Below are 23,195 nucleotides of genomic sequence, written 5' to 3'. Positions count from 1 at the left end.
TATCAAGTTAACCTTTACTGGTTAAACATGAAGAAATAACGCCACTACTCAGAGTTATGATGCTGTAATCCGACCCATCATTTAAGTATTGAGTCAGTCTGTCATATATTGTACTTCTATAAAGGAAAAACAAAACAAAAAACACATATGTCATAATTAGACCTACGTATTTCACCAAATTTCTTAAACCCAACATGCAAAGACTGCACGAGTCGGAATAATTAGAAAACATTAAAAACAAATTTGTTTAGGAAAATAAAAGAAAAAAGAAATATGAATGAGGCATGTCGGCTCACCAGATGAAAAGTGTTACACATACATTGTACATATAGGTCAATAAAAGTACCAACTCGCTTAAAACGTAACTCGCCTTGGGAGTCTGCTACAAAACGTACAACCCTTTGCACCTCCCCTAGTTGAAGACTATATTTATTTTTACCCTTTCTACACATACAGCTCTTTCATGTTTTCTGTCCATCTAGATTAAAGATAATGGTATGTACGTTCTCCCTTTCTACAAATGCATCATGGTATAAAAATACAACTATAGTTACAACTTATTATGTGGAATTCCTTATTATGACTTATGAATATATCACCCTGTAGGTAATGGTCAATGGGCTGTTTTTATCAGTATCTGAAAACCCCCCAGATGTGTGGTTGAATCACGTACTTCGGTTCCACTCAAAAAATAATGTTAAATACTTTTTTAAAAAGAAACCAGTTTTTATGCTGAAGTTTTTAAAGATATAATTGTCCCATACGTTTATTGGCCACAACATCATACCCTGGATTTATTTATTATCAACATCATATACAAATTTTCATTCTTTAAAACTGGGGTGTTGTTTAATATTAATTCTTTTAAATCATTACTATTTCACTGGTTTATATACATGTATATAGGCATAACAGCCTATAGACATATATATGTAGGGTCAATAACTTCAAATGCATTCTTCGTAGTTAATTAATTAATGAATTAACAGACTACTTGCAATATACGAAAACTTACAAAGTGTCATATCTGACAATTAAAATTTGTAGCACGGTCAATATTGTACTAAAATACCTTCGCAACATGTATTTATTATGCAACCGTAACAATTCTATATGCTGTTATGCTTTTATCAAGGACCACCAGAAATTATCAAGCAAAGCAAATAGATTTAGACATACAATAGGTCTAAACGATGTGGATATTTAAACATAAACACTATTCAAAGCACTGTGGATTTTAAAACATATATATATATATATATAAAAATATTCCAGAATGCATTGTTCAGCTTAAAGTACCGAACAGATACGTGTAATACCATTAAACATGTTTTTATTATTTTTAAACCCAGCGCATTAATTTTCTTCACTGAATACGGTGTATCATTTTATACACATGACATTCCCGGTGTTTCTGCCAGAATTTTTTGGGGGTATGGCACTATGGAATTGAATGCAACCAGTTAACAGGGGGTATGGGGGGGCCTCCCCTAGAAAGAAAATGTGTTAAGTTTAGGGTTAGGGTTCAGAAAAATCATACAGTAATAATAATTAATTTTGTCAAAAGGTTAACTTAAAAATAAAACATCTGCCACACATTTGGGTTATGGTGCCATACCAGTTTTACCCTCTGGCAGAAACATTGATCTTCAGCCTCTGAAATGAGCTTACTTTGTGATGGCAATTTGGTACAGCTGATAACCAAGTAAATAAGCCGTAATGATAAAAATGCTGTTTGTGATAAATTTTGTAACAGCTTTTTGCAGCGGCATAACCGATTTCCGATTTCCGTCGCAAATTTCAAGGGCTGCTTCTCAATATATGACGTACAATATTCACAGTGTAAATGATATTAAACTGTAAGGACAATATCAACTTCATTCTTTCAGTGGATGCCTGTCTTATTCATCATATATGTTTGTTTTATGAACGACCCTGACCGTTGACTGCATAAGGTGTAAGAATTACATGTAGTTGTATTTCTTTGCCAACAGTAAGCTAGTTCATGCAGTTTCACTGAATTGCCATTTATTGTTTCCACGAACAAAGATAAACATTAAAATTTAATTTGTTTTATCCACCAAAAAAAAAAAAGAGGAAAAAAACAGAGAAACATTACTAACATAATGGTATTTTATCGCACAAAGCTGTTCAGTTACGCCTACTGGTGATGGAATTTTGCTAATGTTAATACGGTCAAACTATTTAGCTTTTGTAGCGAATGATAATACATTGTATTTGAAAAATAAATACCCCAATTCCACTCTACATTTTCATTGGACAGTCCTTGCAATTTTTATCAACAGTGTCCATGTAACAGCTAAGTAAAAGCAATTAAAATTGTTTTGTTGAAGGGTTGTTGTTTTTGTTTTTTATGCCAAACAAACTCAGTGAAGAAATATTAGAAATATTTAATAAAGAAATGCCGAGACAAAGTCGATTTCAGCTGAAAGCAAACTACTTTTATACGAGCATTTGTTTTCTTACTCAGTCCAACTCAGTTTTCTGATCTGAGCATTTGTTTTTTTGGTGACACAATTTTCTGAATTGCCAGGGCTGTTCAATAATTTGTCGAAGAGAATAATGCACTTAGAAATGACTTACATCGGGTGAGCCTACAGTACCAGTGTGAATCATGACAAAAGTTATAACAACAGACTGTACAACTATTAATGAACGGCGATCAACCGCTACCCGGACACCTAATCCAGTAAACCCACTGTTATTAAGCATACTACTCTAGTCATGTAACACATATACAGTAACAGGGGGTGGAGTCAAACCACTGCTCCACCCACAAGGGGGTGGAGTCAAACCATTGTTCCACCTATAGAGGTGGAGTAAAATAACTGCTCCATCCACAAGGGGGAGGAGTCAAATCAATATTCCACCTATAAGGATAGAGTCAAATCATTGTTCAACCCATAAGGGAGGAATCAGATAATTGCTCCACCCACTGGGAGGTGGAGTCAAACCATTGCTCCACCCATATCACGAATGATCCAATAAAATCTGACTTGAGGAGCAAATGATAATTCATTAATTTATACAGCACCATGTTATGAAATCCCTACTACTTTGCAACATGTACGAACAACAATGTCTTTAGGACCTTGCTTAATCAAATAGATCAAGGCATATGTATATATATATATATATATATATTTATATGTATAGTTTTATATTATTTTTCTTATAACGACCAGAGAATAAAAATCTTCATTTTTTTTTCAACATCTTTTGATCAAAAGCATATTACACACTGTGACAATATCTATTTGGAAAGTACAACCAAAGATTCATTAATTATTATTATTCTTTTTACATGACTAGCGTGAACACGATATTCTCTTAACAAGTGAGAAAAATAAAATTAACTGTTGGATACGACAATATATATTGTAATACATACTTTTTCATGTGCTTGGAGTAAGTCCCATATCACAATATATCAAGCAGCTTTGAAACAGACATTGTCAAAAAAAAAAAAAAAAAAATTATAACAATTATGTACATGAACATTCATTTTATGCGAATGCTGGTTTATATATAACGTAACAATATCTGTCGATACTTTTAAAACATTAACAAGCAGTTAACCACTGAGGAATCATGGGTAATAATGACATCACCAATGTCACAGAAGAAAATTCTACACCATTTCCCCCAGCCACATTAAGCAAGGTCAAGAGTTCAAGGTCACATGGTCGGCCATCAGCAGACACCAATGAATAGCAACAAATAGTACGACTTAAAATATAGTCCCAAACTGACCATCAAAAAACCGTTATACCACAGAACCATTAAGCTAGAATAAATTGGAAACAGAAATTGCAATTTGTACGTTTACTTGCAATCACAATTCTGTATATCAACAAACTGCAGAATTTATAAAATCAGGATCATAATTTTAACAGCTTTCGCTTCAACTGTGCCTTCGTAACCGTGTGTCGGGCTCAGTAACTGTTGTGCAAGCTCAAAATTCAGATATGATTCTTCCTCCATTGAAATAATCCACAAATTTCTTCTTCCATCGAAAGAATCCACTAATTTCAAATGATACTAACAAAAAAGGAAAAACAGTAGTTTCTTTTCCCTTTTTCAAAAGAAGACACATTGTCTCTTCCTGTTTGTAAATTCCTCCCTTTTTTTTTCTTAATGACTTCATCTTCATCCTTCCATCCACCTCAAACTGCAGCGTGCTATTTCCTTGTGGTATTCACTGGCGAAATCAGTCGCACTTTTTTTTTTTAAATGTATCCGTGCGATCTAAATAACCAACAGGTCACACTTTATCTATTTCTTATGTATCTGTGCGACCTAAATAATCAACAGATCACATTTTATGTTTTATGTATACGTGCGACCTAAATAACCAACAGGTCACATTATCTATTTTTTATGTATCCGTGTGACCTAAATAACCAACTGGTCACACTTTATTTATGTTTTATGTATCCGTGCGACCTAAATAACCAACAGGTCACACTTTATCTATTATTTATGTATCTGCGTGCCTAAATAACCAACAGGTCACATTTTATCTATTTTTTATGCATCTGTGCGACCTAAACAACCAACTGGTCACATTTTATCTATTATTTATGTATCTGTGCGACGTAAACAACCAACTGGTCACATTTTATATATTTTTTATGTATCAGTGCGACCCAAATAACCAACTGGTCACATTTTATCTTCTTCTTTTTTATGTATCTGTGCGACGTAAATAATCAATGACATGCTGAGTCAAAAAGGCAATCAATATAGCGACGATCACAAAAACAACAACAATGATGGCTGCCCACTGCTGGTCGGTCAGTTGCTTCGGCTCCAACAGCTTGGACTCGACGGACTTGGACGAGTTCAGGCGCACAGGCTCCGGACTGAGCGTCGTGAACGTCACACCCGGGCTGAACGCGCCCACAATGTCTCCCATGTTCTGGTCCTCGCACTGCCGAATCGCGCACACTCTCACGTGGTAGTCCGTCTTTGGTTGAAGGGTCTCCAGCTTGAACTGAACACTCGGCCCACGGTACAACTGAAACACAGTATCAGAATGAGTTACATACAGCCATGTAGAATTAACATCATTTTACAACTGAAACTCAGTATCAGAATGATTTGCATACAGCCGTTTAGAATTAACATCATTTTACAACTGAAACACAGTATCAGAATGAGTTACATACAACCATTTAGAATTAACATCATTTTACAACTGAAACTCAGTATCAGAATGATTTACATACAGCCGTTTAGAATTAACATCATTGTACAACTGAAAGTCAGTATCAGAAAGATTTACACAGTTTAGAATTAACATTATTTTAATAAGTGTCATTTAGAATGAACATTATTTTACAACTGAAAGACTGTATCAGAATGATTTACAGTTTAGAATTAATATCATTTTAATAAGTGTTGTTTAGAATTAACATTATTTTACAACTGAAACACAGTATCAGAATGCTTTACACAGGGCCGTTTAGAATTAACATCATTTTACAACTGAAACACAGTATCAGAATGCTTTACACAGGGCCGTTTAGAATTAACATCATTTTACAACTGAAACACAGTATCAGAATGCTTTACACAGTTTAGAATTAACATCATTTTAATAAGTGTCGTTTAGAATTAACATCATTGTACAACTGAAAGTCAGTATCAGAATGCTTTACACAGTTTAGAATTAACATTATTTTAATAAGTGTCGTTTAGAATTAACATTATTTTACAACTGAAACACTGTATCAGAATGATTTACACAGTTTAGAATTAACATCATTTTAATAAGTGTCGTTTAGAATTAACATTATTTTACAAATAAAACACTGTATCAGATAATCAGAATGCTTTACACAGGGCCGTTTAGAATTAACATCATTTTACAACTGAAACACAGTATCAGAATGCTTTACACAGTTTAGAATTAACATCATTTTAATAAGTGTCGTTTAGAATTAACATTATTTTACAAATAAAACACTGTATCAGATAATCAGAATGCTTTACACAGGGCCGTTTAGAATTAACATCATTTTACAACTGAAACACAGTATCAGAATGCTTTACACAGTTTAGAATTAACATCATTTTACAACTGAAACACAGTATCAGAATGCTTTACACAGTTTAGAATTAACATCATTTTAATAAGTGTTGTTTAGAATTAACATAATTTTACAACTGAAACAGTATCAGAATGATTTACACGGGGCCATTTAGAATTAACATAATTTTCACAAATGACATTTAGAATTAATTAGCATCATTTTACACTTGAAACATAATATTAGAATGCTTTACAGGGCCATTTAGAATTAACATAATTTTCACATGCTTTACGGCCATTTAGAATTAACATAATTTTCACATGCTTTCCGGCCATTTAGAATTAACACCACATTTTTGTTTATGAATGTACAGACTGTACTCTTTTACTCTCTTTATGCGAGTGCTCTAGTGACAAAGATAGATCCCGTCCCAAATGAAAGGCTGTATCAACGAACAAAATACATGAATATTCAATAAACAGGGTTTAATGGAAAAGGGCTCCGATTGAAATCTTCTGAGGTGATCAAAATAAATTATGGAACATGTGCAAGCAGTTTCCACACATAAAATAAACAGTGGGCCGTTGAATTAAATGTAGCTGTTTGGCAAATTATTTTTACAATATCTTCACCAAACTGAACTTTAATTCACAATTGGCCACTAGCTAACTGATAGCTTAAAAGTGGTGAATAGTATTACATTTTGATATATGAACATTACATAATGATGTAAATACATTTCCTGTAATATATGATTTTTTTTGTTTTAAAATTAATTAAATGTAACTGTGGATGAAGGAATTAATGAATGGCAGAATCAATGAAATGAATGAATGAATGAATGAATGAATGAATGAATGAATGAATGAATGAATGAATGAATGAACAACTGGCAGAATGAATGAATGAATGAATGACAGAACGACTGAAAGGCAGAATGAACAAAGATATGAATGAATGAGTGAGTGAGTGAGAGTGAATGAGTGAGTAAATGAATGAATGAATGAACAAAGAAATGAATGAATGAATGAATTAACAAAAGGAATTAACAAAAGAACAAATGAATGAATAACAGAATGAACAAAGATATGAATGAATGAGTGAATGAATGGCAGAATGAACAAATGAATTAATGAATGAACAAAATGAATGATTGAATGATGAATGAATAAATGAATGAACAAAGAAATTAATGAATGAACAAAATGAATTAACGAAAGAACAAATGAATGAATGACAGAGTAAAAAAACAAATGAATGAATGAATGAATGAATGAATGAATGAATGAATGAATGAGTGAACAGAATGACTGGGTGAGTGAAGTGCAGTGTACCTGTTTGTACTCGTGGTCGTGACTGTCGAGTCTCTGAACCTGCAGTAAGTAGACAATCACGTCCCCGGCCATCGGGCGACAACTCTGCCACTCCACCAAACAGCTCGTCAGTGTGATCTCGCACAACTTTGGCGCTGGAACAACAGTTAACAAGTTAAAGTTTATTTTGTTTAACGACACCACCAGAGCACATTTATTTATTAATCATCGGATGTTGGATGTCAAACATTTGATAATTCTGATATATAGTTTTAGATAGGAAACCTGTTACATTTTTTTTTATTAGCAGCAAGACAATGTTCTGTAGCCGTCAGTGAGTTACAAAGTTCATATACAATTTAGAAGGTAAAATTCAAGCAATTTTCAAGCACTTTTCACTGTCAACTTACAGTTTTTAAAGGGTTTTGCATTATAATAATTATAATAATAATAATAATAATAATAATATTAAATTCTTTATTTAGTGAGGGTAACACAGTTAGCAAAAGCTAATCTTCCCTGAGGCCCTCGCTGTATTCAACTGGTAACATTTGGTCTCATATATTTTCGTTAGTATTCATAACAGCACGGTTGTTTTAAACGTGTATATAACACATTTTACTATAAGATATACGTACCTCTCATGGCAGGGGGTGGAGCTATGGTTGTTTTAAACACATTTTACTATAAGATATACGTACCTCTCATGGCAGGGGGTGGAGCTATGGTCGTTTTAAATGTGTAAGTGTCAGAGTAGGGGCCCCCGCCAGCGTCGTTGCTTGCGAATATCCGGAACTCGTAGCTCGTCAACTCGGTCAACTTGTTCACCTTATGCGTGTGTGCTGGACCCGTATACACTGCCTGGAAGCTGGATGGACAGACATAAAGCAGTTAGTAGTAATAGTTAGACAACAATATTATATATATATATATATATATATATATATATATATATATATATATATAGGCCTCAGAAAATTGCGCTGTTCAACTGACGCTTTTGCAAATTTATAGAATGGATCTCCAACTATTTGAGACAGATTAACAAAAGAATATTAAATATAGAATTTAGTAGGATAAACTAATAATAAAAAACTAATTTTATACTTCACTATAGGGAAGTATATGTATTTATGTTTCATTAATACCATTACCAATTTTTACAAGTTGCACATGAGAGAGAGAAGATTTTTGTTATTTCCAAAACACTTTTTCTTTTTCTTCTCACATCAGTCAAACTGAATTTTGTTTTATACAAACACAATTAGTGGAGACTGGGAAGGGGTATACATAGACATTCATAATCACTATAGCTCAAAAAAAATTTTTTTTTAATGACACCACTAGAGCACACTGATTTATTAATCATTGGTTACTGGATGTAAAATATTTGGTCATTCTGACGTGTAACATTAGTGGAAACCTGTTACATTTTTCCATTGGCACAAAGTTTTTTTTATATGTACTTTCCCATAGATAGGACTGCCAATAGTATACAGCCTTTAATATACCAGTCATGGTGCACTGTTAGGACAGGAAAAAACAAATCAATGAAAACCCACTATTTTTGTGTGCAATTTCGAAAACCATCGGCTCAGAAATAAATAACTTGTAGTAAATTCCATAATATGAAAAAAGGTATTCCCTGTGGGAAGGACTATTAATACCACCACCAACACTGCTAATGTTATTTGCAAAACCAAATTTGACAACAACTGAAGGTAAACTGAATTCACATACCTGCCATCTTCCTTCTCCATTTCTAGTGTGTAGGTGAGGAGATCCCTGTGGGAAGGACTATTAATACCACCACCAATACTGCTAATGTTATTTGCAAAACCAAATTTGACAACAACTGAAGGTAAACTGAATTCACATACCTGCCATCTTCCTTCTCCATCTCTAGTGTGTAGGTGAGGAGATCCCTGTGGGAAGGACTATTAATACCACTACCAACACTGCTAATGTTATTTGCAAAACCAAATTTGACAACAACTGAAGGTGAAGTGAATTCACATACCTGCCATCTTCCTTCTCCATCTCTAGTGTGTAGGTGAGGAGATCAGTGTTACGACCTTCACCCCACTTCAGTTTGAGACTGCTGGGGGCGACACCCACACACTCCAGTCTCGGTGGGCTGGGAGGGAGCGCACGTGTGACAACCTTGACGGGGGCACTGAACGCACCCACACCAATACCATTCACAGCCTGGATACGGATTCTGTAACACAAACACACTTTTTTACTTTTTGTAACACAAAGCACTCTTTTTTACATTCAGTAATACAAATGTATTCTTTTTACATTCTGTAACACACACATATGCTTTGTACATTCTATAACACATATATATTCTTTTTACATTCTGTAACACAACTTTATTCTTTTTAAATTCTGCAACACAAACATTTTACATTCTGTAACAATTATGTCAAATATATTCTTTTACATTATGTAACACAAAGTATTCTTTTCATATTCAATATCACAAATATATTTTTTTATTCTTTAACACAAATATTTTCTTTTACATTTTGTAACACAAAGTACTCTTTTTACATTCTGTAACACAAACATACTGTTTGTACATTTTGTAACACAAATGTATTCTTTTAATATTCTGTAAGCTATATTTTTACATTTTGTCACACAAATGTATTCTTTTCACATTTTGTAACATAAATATATTTTTACATTCCATAATACAAACATACTCTATGTATATAATGCAGGCACTGAATTTTGTTGTGTGTGTTTAGGAATCAGCCAAAATCGTAAAAATTATTTAATATAGATATTTTGGGATTCAATTTTAAAATCTTATGCTTTTGACCCAAAGACTGGGATCCACGGAAGTCTGTTAAATTAGCAGCCTGATTATGTAACACAAAAGTATTCTTTGTACATTTTTAAACACACAAAGTACTCTTTTTACATGCTAAAACACAAGATACCCTTGATACATTCTGCAACACAAAATTAACATATTCTTTGTACATTCTGTAACAACCCAGAAAATGGAGAAAACTTGAGGTATTTTCTCTTTAATGAATACTTCACCTGTCCTCAACACAAATGCATATTCCCCTAAGGATATTAGTCTGGTCCAAACATCCCAACAGCCAATGGGATGACCTAAAATTCATCCAACAAGTCCTCTTTCCTGTTCCGGTCACGTGACTGTAACTTCCTTCTTTCTCCTTCGCCAATTTGGTTCGGACCAGACTACTATCCTAAGGAGAATATGGACTTACAATGCTAGCTCTCGCACTCATCAAATTCACCAGCTGCGAAATTCAAAAACAATTGGCGAATTTTATTTTGATTTGGCAAAAAAAAAAAAATGAAATAATTGATAATTTGTTAGAAAAAAATATCTGGGATTGTGCAATTTTTTAAGGTTAGTAGATAATTTGGCCAAATGTTTTGCTGACCCAGAGTCAGTCCTGATTTATTTTGAGGCCAGGTGAAGTAGAAAAAGAAATGTGTCCTCACTTGTAAACAGTTTCGGGAATGAGGTTGTCGATGGTGTACTCGCACGAGGGCTCGATAGTGATGAGCTGCTTCTCGCCCAGGTCCAGGTTGTACGAGATGATCTCACTGCCGTTGTTGTGCGGCTCACGCCACGACACCCAGATTGACGTCGCCGTCGCCTGGCTTTTGATGGTGATGATGGGGGCCGGACTAGAGGGAGGGGTCACGCACGGGGATGGTGCCGAGAACGGCCCCGGACCAGCACTGTTGATGGCCTGCACGAAAATAAGTAATAATAATAATAAAACAGTTAAATTTGTATCATTGGAAGGAAGGAGATATTTTATTTAACGAAGCACTGAACACATTTTATTTACGGTTATATGGCATCAGACATATGGTTAAGGACCAAACAAATATTGAGAGAGCAAACCCGCTATCGCCACTTCATGGGCTACTCTTTTCGATTAGCAGCCAGGGATCTTTTATATGCACCATCCCATAGACAGGGTATCATTGGAATATGGGCATTAGAGACTAATGCATGCCCTAGGCTAGTTGAATTTAAAATAGATCAACGTATCCATTTCTACTGTTTTGTTTTGTTTAATGACACCACTAGAGCACAGTGATTTACTAATCATCGGCTATTGGGTGTCAAACATTTGGTCATTAGGACATATAGTCTCAGAGATGAAACCAGCTACATTTTTTTTATTAGTAGCAAGGGATCTTTTATATGCAGCATGCTACAGACAGGACAGCACATACCACGGTCCTTGATATACCAGTCGTGGCACACTGGCTGGAACGAGAAATAGCCCAATGGGCCCACCGATGAGGATCGATCCCAAACCGACCGTACATCAAGCGAGTGCTTTACCACTGGGCTACGTCCCCCCCCGTTTCTACTGAGCAGGAATTTCAGTTTGAAGCAATTAACACAATTTTTACATCCTCACCGATTAGAAAATGTAATTTCTATGTGACAATCCCTGCAATTTCCTATAGCAATCGACAATGCCGTGGAGATTGCTGCGGAGTTTTTATTTCTCCGCGGCACATTTTTTTTTAGCTGTGGACTATATTCAATTTGGGTTTTTTCACAGCCATATACAATTTCTTAATTACAGGGGTTGCATGACAATTCATGAAAAAATAAAATGTATTTTAAAATAATGCAGAAAGAAAAAGAAGAAGTAATTTATTGTATGTTTATTTATGTCTGTAAAACATGTGTCTGGATGTGTTGGCATTTTATTTTTGCCAATGCAATTTCAATCAAGAAATACTAGCATAATTACTTTTGTCTGAATATTTATGTTCTGAATAACAACTCAAGGGCTGATTATTAATAAAATGTTACATACCTGAACCCGAAAAGAATAAAGTGTAGCAGGAGTGAGACCCTTCACGTCGTAGGTCAGGCATGGCCCAAAATATAACTGTGAACAAAAAATAACCGGTTTAAGCAAATCTTAAAAAAACATACCGCTTGCTGTAACCTGACTGATTCATAAAATGAAGGCCAAATGACACCACTTTCTCGCATACTTTATTTCCGTACTTGTGTATTTAATTTTTTTCACTTACAGCTTGGAATCATATTTAGTCTTATCAGGAAACACACCCAGAGAAAGCATCAGTAATTAGTTACACCACATGATAATACTTGACTGAAGTCATTATTATCTAGTGTTACAACATAACATACCTGATAAAACTGACGACTACTGTATCTAGAGAAATCATTATTATCTAGTGTTACAACATAACATACCTGATAAAACTGACGACTACTGTATCTAGAGAAATCATTATTATCTAGTGTTACAACATAACATACCTGATAAAACTGACGACTACTGTATCTAGAGAAATCATTATTATCTAGTACTGTCATACAACAAAGATAAGAAAAGTCATTATTATCTACGAAAATCCTTATTTTACTCTCACCACACAACATACACTGTACTTTAGACAATTTATTATTATCTTGCTTTCACCCAATCTAGTAAAATGTTTATTATCTAGTAAATGTACCTTAGAGAACCCATAACCTAGTGAAATCTTAATTACCTAGACAACATACCTAAGACAACTCATAATCTAGTAAAATCTTTATTATCTAGTTAATGTACCTGCTAGAACTCGTTATTATCTAGTGAACATACCTAACTGAGATAACTCATTACCTAGTGAACGTACCTGAAAGAACTCGTTATTATCTAGTGAACGTACCTGAAAGAACTCGTTATTATCTAGTGAACGTACCTGAAAGTTCTCATTATTATCTAGTGAATGTACCTGAAAGAACTTGTTATTATCTAGTGAACGTACCTGAGAGAACTTGTTATTATCTAATGAACATACCTGAAAGAACTCGTCATTACCTAGTGAACTCACCTGAGAGAACTCGTTATTATCTAGTGAACGTACCTGAGAGAACTCATTATTATCTAGTGAACATACCTGAAAGAACTCGTTATTATCTAGTGAACTCACCTGAGAACTTGTTATTATCTAGTGAACATAACTGAGAGAATTCGTTATTAGCTAATGAATTCACCTGAGAACTCGTTATTATATAGTGAACGTACCTGAGAGAATTTGTTATTATTTAGTGAACGTACCTGAGAGAATTCGTTATCTAATGAATTCACCTGAGAACTCGTTATTATCTAGTGAACGTACCTGAGAGAACTCGTTATTATCTAGTGAACACCCCTGAGAGAACTTGTTATTATCTAGTCAAACTCACCTGAGTGAACTCGTTATTATCTAGTCAACTCACCCGAGTGAACTCGTTATTATCTAGTCAACTCACCTAAGAGAACTCGTTATTATCTAGTGAACGTACCTGAGGGAACTCATTATCTAGTGAACATACCTTAGAGAACTCGTTATTATCTAGTGGACTTACCTGAGATAACTTGTTATTATCTAGTCAACTCACCTGAGAGAACTCACTATTATCTAGTTCTCACCTGAGATAATTCTTATTATCTAGTCAACTCACCTGAGATAACTCGTTATTATCTAGTCAACCTGCCTGAGAGAACTTGTTATTATCTAGTGTATGTACCTGAGAGAACTCGTTATTATCTAGTCAACTCACCTTAGAGAATTCGTTATTATCTAGTCGACTCACCCGAGAGAACTCGTTATTATCTAGTCGACTCACCCGAGAGAACTCGTTATTATCTAGTCGACACACCCGAGAGAACTCGTTATTATCTAGTCGACTCACCCGAGAGAACTCGTTATTATCTAGTCGACTCACCCAAGAGAACTCGTTATTATCTAGTCGACTCACCCGATAGAACTCGTTATTATCTAGTCAACTCACCCGAGAGAACTCGTTATTATCTAGTCCACTTACCTGAGAGAACTCGTTATTATCTAGCTTGTGCTGCCACTCCAGTCTGTACTCTGTTATTGCAGCACCATTATTGAAGGGTTCTTCCCAGGATATTATTGCACTGTGGGGTGACTTGCAGGTGGCCTGGGGACTTCTCGGGGTTTCTGGTACACCCGCCCCGCTCACCACCTCCAGAGGGTCAGACCAGGGGCCACCCTGCAATACAAAAAAATACATACATGTTATTTAAGGTTACATGTTACGGAGTATTTTGCAGACAAACAAACCATTTAGCGTTATGCGTTAATGCAGTGAAACATCTCTAAACCAGACACCCATGGGTCCAAGTAAAAAGTCTGGTTTTAAGGAGTATCTGGTATAGAGAGGTTCTGTCCTGTAGTGATATTTAAAAAAGGAAGGAAGGAAATGGTTTATTTAACGACGCACTCAACACATTTTATTGACAGTTATATGGCGTCAGGCATAGGGTTAAGGACCACACAGAAATTGAGGGAGGAAATCCGCTGTCGCCACTTCATGGGCTACTCTTTTCGATTAGCAGCAAGGGATCTTTTATATGCACCATCTCATAGACAGGATAGCACATACCACAGCCTTTGATATACCAGTCGTGGTGCACTGGATGGAGCGACAAATAGCCCAATGGACCCACTGACAGGGATCGATCCCAAACTGACTGCGCATCAAGCGAATATTTTACCACTGGGCTACGTCTCGCACCCTGATATTTAAAAAGTGACTGTGAAAACTTCCAGTTTTAAATAAGGGAATTCTGGTTTACTGAGGTTCCAGATAGAAGAGGTTTCACTAGACATGCAGAATGTCATTTTCATTAAATACAACACTTACTTCACGTTTAACACTTTGGCAAATGACAGATTAAACCCTGTTTTCTCTTTAACAGTATATTCATATGCACTAAAACAGATTTTGCATCCTAATAAAACAATTGGGATTTTTCAGTATGTTTTTCAACAGCATATCTACACACAGTACATGCAGATAGCAAAAAGATTTAATCGCCTACCACAAGTAAAAGGTGGTGGCAACGCAGGTAAAGCAAGCCACACTTTCTGTTGGAAAATAATCTCAGGGTTCGTAATAAACACAAAACAGACCATAAGTACTTGGTGGTTATGGGTCTGAAATCATTTAAAATGGAAAACTTCATTTCATGTGCATTTACAGATTTTGAAGTTCTCTTACTATCATTTATCTGAAATAAAAAAAATATATATCCATCAATTTCCAAGATTTTAGGTTATGTAATTTTACTCTCTCCTCTGTGAGAAAGTCTGCATGCCGAGGACTTACCCCTGCTCTGTTGAAAGCTCGAACTTGAAAGAGATATGGTCTGCCTGGCAGAAGCCCAGCTACTATGCAGTCTAAGTCGTGGCCACGGTACACCTCGCGCATCGTGTTGTCCGGGGAGATCATCTGGGCAGCGTACGACGTCACCTGTGCACCACCATCGTACTCAGGATAACCTGCACAAAGGAAGCGGTAATATATGTTTAAAAGCACTGCAGCATATTTTAAACTAGGGTTGTTTGTTTATTAATAGTCTAATAAATGATTATTTTGACACCTGTAGGGGTAGGGGGGAGAGAGAGTGAGAGAGAGAGAGAGAGAGAGAGAGAGAGAGAGAGAGAGAGAGAGAGAGAGAGATTGAGATTGAGAGAGAGAGAGAAAGACAGAGAAAGACGGACAGACAGACAGACTGACAGACACAGAGACACACACACACACAGAGACGAAACTTGCTGTCACAACATAGGTTACATCTACTAAAAAAACAGCAGAGGAACTTCTAGATGCACTTTTCCATGTAGACATAATAGTACATACCACAGTCTTTGATATGCCAGTTGTGGGGTACAGGTTTGGATAGCCCCCCAATAAACCAATGGGTCCCCTAAAGAGAATCAATCCTATAACACAGGCACCATAGTCTAGCACTTTACCATCACAACCCAAAGAATACATTTATAAGAATTGTTTGTAATTTTTTGGTTAATTTATTGACATATAGCAGTTTTATACCAAATTTTGTTTATATGAATATGTTGAGAAAAAGTACAAAGCACTACTTACTCCACCGTAAATGCAAAGAGGTGGCCTTGGGTTTGCCCTGCAGCTTGGGGGCTTGGCACTGGCCTGGTGAAACTGGAAGAGTTGTCGCCTCACAACAGTTGGAAAACTGGAAAATCGAAACAAGCCATTTAGTTCTCCTCTCCTGCTCTCCACGACACAGTGTTATTACACGATGATATCACATGGTGATATTGTACAGAGACATATCAGGTACTGAATTATGGGGGGATTTTTTTTTAACAGATTCCAGCAGAATCGGAAAACATTTTATAAAAAGTAGTGTATTTTGTTTAACAACCTCACTAGAGCACATTGTACATTGATTTATTGATCATCAGGTATTGGATGTCAAACACTTAGTAATTTTGATAAATTCTTAGAGAGAAAACCTGTTACATTTTTCTAATAGGTGAGGTCAGGTCATAGGGCTTTAGAACAAGATGTTGTAGCACACACCTGTCCTGGGCGCAGGTGCCGGCCTTAGCCGGCTCCTCCGTCTAGGACAGGTTTTCCATTAGTAACAAAGGATCTTTTATATGCACCATCCCACAGATAGCATAGTACATATCACAGCCTTTGATATACCAGTCATGGCGGCATCACGGAATCCTGCTAAATTGACAACCTGCGTATACATACCTCACTGCGGCCGCCGGCACTGCAACACGCCACCCGGACTCGGTACGTGTGGCCCGGGACAAGATGATCAAACAGATGTTCTCGTTCAGACCCCTCATACACCGTGTCATACCCTGGAACAAACAAACCATGCATACCTGTTCACCATATCTAATATTACTTTTTATTCTGCAATCACTGTTTTTTAAGATGACGGATAAAGCAAAATCATAAACGTATAGTAGCTGAATATGACATTTGACATCACACGCATAGCTACATTACAAAATGACTCATTTGTTTGAAGTAAAAACAAAACGGACATCGCATTTCATGTAATTTGACACATTTTAAACAGCAATTCTTTTAAAACAATCTTTCAAAAAATAATAGAAATGTATCCATTAATTTCCAATATTTTAGGGTACATAATTTTACCCTTCGTACCCTCTGGAAAAAACCCTGACTATCACATCCTGAAACAAACCAACTAACCTCATTTAACAGATACAAAACACCCACATCAAATAACACATTTTAATATCCAACATGTTACTAAAATTGATAAAGCAGTTTGATTACCCATCATATATAAACCCTGATATTTTACCACAATTCTTAAACAGAAAATAAGGCAAGCTTAATCAGCAACCTCCCTGGAGAGAAGCCTCATAAGTTGAATAACTTATTAACAATCCTTTTGTATATTATATGCAATAAAATATGTTTCAAAACAAACCAACCTCCCCACAACTGCCCCTATCTGAATTAGCAATTCGATACTTATCAGCTTTTAGTAATATGTATTATTTAAAACAAATAAAATCTCGAAAAATTTCACAAAAGCTCTCATTATATGACCTGAAAATGTTTAGACATTAACAAAACTAAACAAGACATACTCTCAGGGTTCATAGCCTTAAAGAGCAAACAAATTCAACGACTTTTACCTGTCATTTTCGAAGACTTTCAAAGACCTTTACACAGCGGTCAAAAACAATAGAATGCAATCAAAATACCAAATCAGTTTATTTACATTGCTGTCCATGACAAAAAATAGAGCTTTTTTTACACGCATCATAACAGATTAAACTTTGTAACTGGAAAATATCAAGTGTATGCAGCTGTAAAATATATCATCATTGCTTTGGATATGGATTTGTGAGAATTTAAAGACGTTAAAGACTTTTATTACAATTCAAAGATTTTCAAAGACCTAAAAAATATTTTTTTTTCAAATTCAAAGACCTAAAAATATTATTTTTTCAAATTCAAAGACTTTCAATGAATTTAAAGACGCTATGAACCCCGTACACAACACCACCTTACTACACTGTACATAAAACATGACGTCACAAATACAAACAAATATCATAAGCAACTACTTATACATGTGTACATCTGCATATCTGTTATAATATCTCCAACATTGCAGCTTAACAATAAGACACTTAAATCTACAAAATGAAAAATATTATACTCAACTGGCAATTGTTTAAAAAAAAAAATATATATATATAAACTAGGGAACCGTTCAGACTTCACTGCATCACAATAACTAATGGCAGTTACAAACTAAGAGGGATAACTCTAGGGAACAGAATCTACGTCTCAAACACAATACAACAGATTGACAAATTACCTCCTCCTGATTTGCCATAAAAACAAGAATTCTCAACTTTTAATTAAAAATTCCATCCCAAAACAACAGCCCAAGGCATGCTGTAAAAACTCATTTACAATTCAATCTACAGGTATAAAAAATATTGGAGCATATTGATTAATTAATCATCGGCTACTGGATGGCAAACATTTGGTAATTCTGACTCGAAGTTAGAGGAAACCCACTATATTTTTCCTAATGAAGCAAGGGATCTTTTTATACACACTTTCCCACAGACAGGAAAGCACATACCACGGCCTTTGTCCAGTGGTGGTGCACTGGTTGGAACGAGAAAAAACCCAATCAGCTGAATGGATCCAACGAGGTGGTTCGATCTTGTGACGCAAGCACCTCAAGCGAGCACTCAACCGACTAAGCTAAATCCCGTCCCTCTAAAGGTATGTTACAGTATTCTACACCAAAATTCACATTTTTTATTATGATTACCTAGCATCAGACATATATGTTTAAAGGGACATTCCTGAGTTTGCTGCATTGTAAGTGGTTTCCGACTAATAAAATATTTCTACGATTAAACTTACATATTAAATATATATTTTGTTTAGAATATCAGTGTCTGGATTTTGTCTTCAAATAATTTTGTACGTACAAAAAAAAAAAAAATTGGAAATAAAATAAAAATTAACCTACTATAAATATTAGAACGATCAGAAACACGTTTAATATACAGCCACTAATATTTTATGCAGAAAAATATATTTTATATGTAATTACAATCGTTAAAAAGTCTCTGTTAATGGATAACATCTTAAAAAATGCAGCAAACTCAGGAATGTCCCTTTAAGGACCACACCGACAATAAGATGAAACCATTTGCCTCCACCCCATGCGCTACTCTTTGGATTTTTCCCATTAGCAGAATCAGATCTTTTAGTTTTACATGCACCATTGCAGACAGGATAGTACATACCACAACCTTTATTACACCAGCTGTGGAGCACTGGCTGGTACGGGAAATAGCCCAATGGGCCCACCAACTGGGATCTCAATCCTAGACTGATCGTGCACGAGTGCTATACCACTGGGCTACCTCTTGTCCCTTTCGCTAGACCACACACAGTTACCACGATTTATATCTCAATAAATAATGTGCTGCGAATCATTAAACAGCATGTGTGAATCATCACTGGATATGAGCATGAAAATAAATGCAATATACCACCTGTGCACTTCCATAATAAAGATAATTCCTATTTTCATCAACAAGAGCTTCTTATTTTTATTAAAAATACCTGTTTAGAACCATGCTTCATTAACCATTGTAAAGACGGATTTAAAAAAAATGTATACATCTATTTTCGTCATCTTGAGAAACATGTGGTTTTGCTATAACATGTTGTAGCATATATCACATGAAGATCAATTTTAACATCCTGGCCATTTTCATTTCAACTTATTTTTGTGCTTATATCCAATTAAGGTTCAAGCATGCTGTCCTGGGCACACACTTCAGCTATCTGGGCTGTTTGTCCAGGACAGTTGGTTATTAGTTAGTTTGGTTAGTGAGAGAGAAGAGTGTGTAGTGGCCTTACACCTACCCACTGAGCCCTTAAGAACTCGCTGTGGGTTGGAGCAAGTACCGGGCTGTGAACCCTGTACCTACCAGCCTGTAGTCCGATGACTTAACCACTGCGCCATCGAGGCCGGTCATCCTGTTCAACGGACATAGATCATGTTTTGACGTTAACTTTATTGCTGTATTGTCGAGTTGTATTAATATCAGTATACCTTTACTTTTGGCTCCAAAATCCGGAACAAGTGTCATAATATATTTACTGTTTGTTCTCGGTCACCAGGATGATTCAAACAGTAATCGCTTGTGTAGTGAGGCCAACCTTTGAAAGTATGTACTATATTGCAATGTTCATTACTTACCATGACCATCGTCCAGTTCCACGACAAACTTTGTGATTTCTGAGCCACCATTATCAGCAGGAGGATCTGAAATAGATTAAAAAAAGTTAAAGTTTGTTTTGTTTAACGACACCACTGGAGCACATTGATTTATTAATGAACAGCTATTGGATGTCAAACATTTGGTCATTTTAACATAGTCTTAGAGAGGAAATCCGCTACATGTTTCCATTAGTAGTAAGAGGTCTTTTACATGTATATGTACCATCTCACAGACAGGATAGCACATATCACGGCCTTTGATATACCAGTCGTGGTGCACTGGCTAGAATGATAAATAGCCCAATGGGCCCACCAACGGGGATTGATCCTAGACTGACCATGCATTAAGCAAGTGATGTACGACTGTGGTACATCCCGTCTAGTAAACAATATAATAAAACTAATATCCAATGTAATTATACTTAATTATTCTTTTCCATTAGTCACTAAAGCTTAAACACCTGTTTATGTCTTACACGCGTGTAACTACACACATTTACAAGGCTTAAACACCTGTTTATGTCTTACCCGTGCGTAACTACACACATTTACAAGGCTTAAACACCTGTTCATGTCTTACACACGCGTAACTACACACATTTACAAGGCTTAAACACCTGTTTATGTCTTACACGCGCGTAACTACACACATTTACAAGGCTTAAACACCTGTTTATGTCTTACACGCGCGTAACTACACACATTTACAATGCTTAAACACCTGTTCATGTCTTACACGCGTGTAACTACACACATTTACAATGCTTAAACACCTGTTCATGTCTTCTTACACATTTACAATGCGTAAAAACCTGTTCCTGTCTACATGCGTGTCACTACACACATTTACAATGCTTAAACACCTGTTCATGTCTTACACGCGCGTAACTACACACATTTACAATGCTTAAACACCTGTTCATGTCTTACACGCATGTAACTACACACATTTACAATGCTTAAACACCTGTTCATGTCTTACACGCGTGTAACTACACACATTTACAATGCTTAAACACCTGTTCCTGTCTTACACGCGTGTAACTACACACATTTACAATGCTTAAAACACCTGTTCATGTCTTACATGCGTGTCACTACACACATTTACAATGCTTAAACACATGCGTTTAAGAATAACAAAAAGTTTGTAAATCCGGTCCTATCTGTTTATAAACACCTCTAAAAAGAAAGTAATTTTCTTCTTGGTTTTTTGTCCCTTACAACGCTTTACATTACTCTTATAACTGCACAACACCTTTAGTGCCCCAATGCCCCCTATGATAAACGGTACCCGTAAAATAGTAAAACTGGCTTACCTGACTGCCGACTTGCAATGATTAAAACAAATAAAATCCAAACAGGTGAAGCACTACGACACTAGTATGGGCGAACAGTATGTCACACATGTCGTTTATCAAATGTATGTCGCTGTTATCTTCACACAGAATGAACGCACGACACTCTGTTAACGCTGTTCAAAACCGGAAGTACAAACATACCGGTAGGTATTTACACCGACACCGTAACACCGTTTAAAAACGGGTAAATGATAACTTTAACTAAACTGCAAACTGCAAACTGGAGTCAAATGTCAACAATTTAACTTTAACTAAACTTAAAACTGGAGTCAAATGACAATTTTGTTCTTGTGACAATCGAAACGTTCAGTTACAAAAACAGAGCTAACTGACTCATGCTTGACAGTTTGATACTTTTCACACGTATTACGAAACGTGTTCTAGTGCATTGTCCCCACTCCCAACGCCCTGAAATATACCTATTTAAAAAAAGAAAGAAAAAAAAAGAGTGAAATAATGGACTAATCATATTTTCACAAAGAATGAACATAACCAGTTTGGACTTGTTGTCAACACTCAAATTATTTTGAACAAAAATGATACAAGAGTTCTTACCCCATGTAACCTTAAAACTGTGAGCATATATTTTGCCCTTGATCTGCGGTTTACATGGTGTGGAAGGTCTCTCTGGGTACGTGCGGTAACACACAACGTCGCTCCATTTACTCTGGCCCTCATCATTTTTGGCAGATAACTGAAAACAACAAACACAAGTCATAAACGTCAAACCATTTAGACGAGAAAAAAAACTGTCAGTGCGCAGAGCAACCTTTCCCACAAACTTAAAGTGAAAAATGATTGGCAAATATTTAATGCTGTAGAATAGCAAATTGCAATCTCTGCATAATTAAAATCAGAGTATTAAAATTACGATGTGCTGTCACTCGGTGCAAAGAATAGCATCTTCAATTACCTAAGGAAAAAAGATTAAAGAATCAGAAAAATCTACATTGCATATTTACAATTCAAAACGTAACTTACTATTTTGAGACTTTGCCTTTGTGCTATTCTGATACAGCCCCTTTAATATGAAATGACCAAATTTATGAAAAATATGTTCACAAAGTTTAATAATAATAATAATGGTGCTCCATTATTAGTGACCTTACATCTTCCTACCGAGTCATTTAAACTTATTCGGTGTGGGAGCCGATATTAAGATGTGAACCAAGCACCTGCCAGTCTTAAATCTGTTGGCTTAACCACTCACTAAAGCAGTCTTCACTAAGATCAAAATCAAGGTGAGCTGAAGATCACTCTTCTGAAAGTAAAGTTTCTTTTATTTAACGACACCACTAGAGCACACTGATT

At 35.6% G+C, this 23,195-nt stretch overlaps 1 protein-coding gene across 1 annotated transcript in view; it reads right to left on the bottom strand.

Moving 5' to 3' along the window:
- Positions 1-3,196: 3,196 nt before the first annotated feature.
- LOC121373465 (fibronectin type-III domain-containing protein 3A-like) overlaps positions 3,197-23,195 on the bottom strand; it is a 143,102-nt gene continuing 123,103 nt past the window's right edge. The window contains exons 13-24 of the mRNA XM_041500133.1: positions 22,440-22,578; positions 20,503-20,568; positions 16,965-17,077; positions 16,326-16,431; positions 15,546-15,718; positions 14,232-14,426; positions 12,217-12,291; positions 10,868-11,121; positions 9,393-9,593; positions 8,074-8,240; positions 7,394-7,527; positions 3,197-5,041 (exon numbers count right to left, since the gene is read on the bottom strand). Coding sequence (XP_041356067.1) covers positions 4,709-5,041; positions 7,394-7,527; positions 8,074-8,240; positions 9,393-9,593; positions 10,868-11,121; positions 12,217-12,291; positions 14,232-14,426; positions 15,546-15,718; positions 16,326-16,431; positions 16,965-17,077; positions 20,503-20,568; positions 22,440-22,578 — 1,956 coding nt within the window. The 3' untranslated portion in view covers positions 3,197-4,708. The remainder of the gene's footprint in view (positions 5,042-7,393; positions 7,528-8,073; positions 8,241-9,392; positions 9,594-10,867; positions 11,122-12,216; positions 12,292-14,231; positions 14,427-15,545; positions 15,719-16,325; positions 16,432-16,964; positions 17,078-20,502; positions 20,569-22,439; positions 22,579-23,195) is intronic.

Source organism: Gigantopelta aegis, chromosome 1 (assembly GCF_016097555.1).
Source record: "Gigantopelta aegis isolate Gae_Host chromosome 1, Gae_host_genome, whole genome shotgun sequence".
NCBI lineage: Eukaryota > Metazoa > Mollusca > Gastropoda > Neomphalida > Peltospiridae > Gigantopelta > Gigantopelta aegis.
This window is presented reverse-complemented; position numbering and strand designations above follow the sequence as displayed.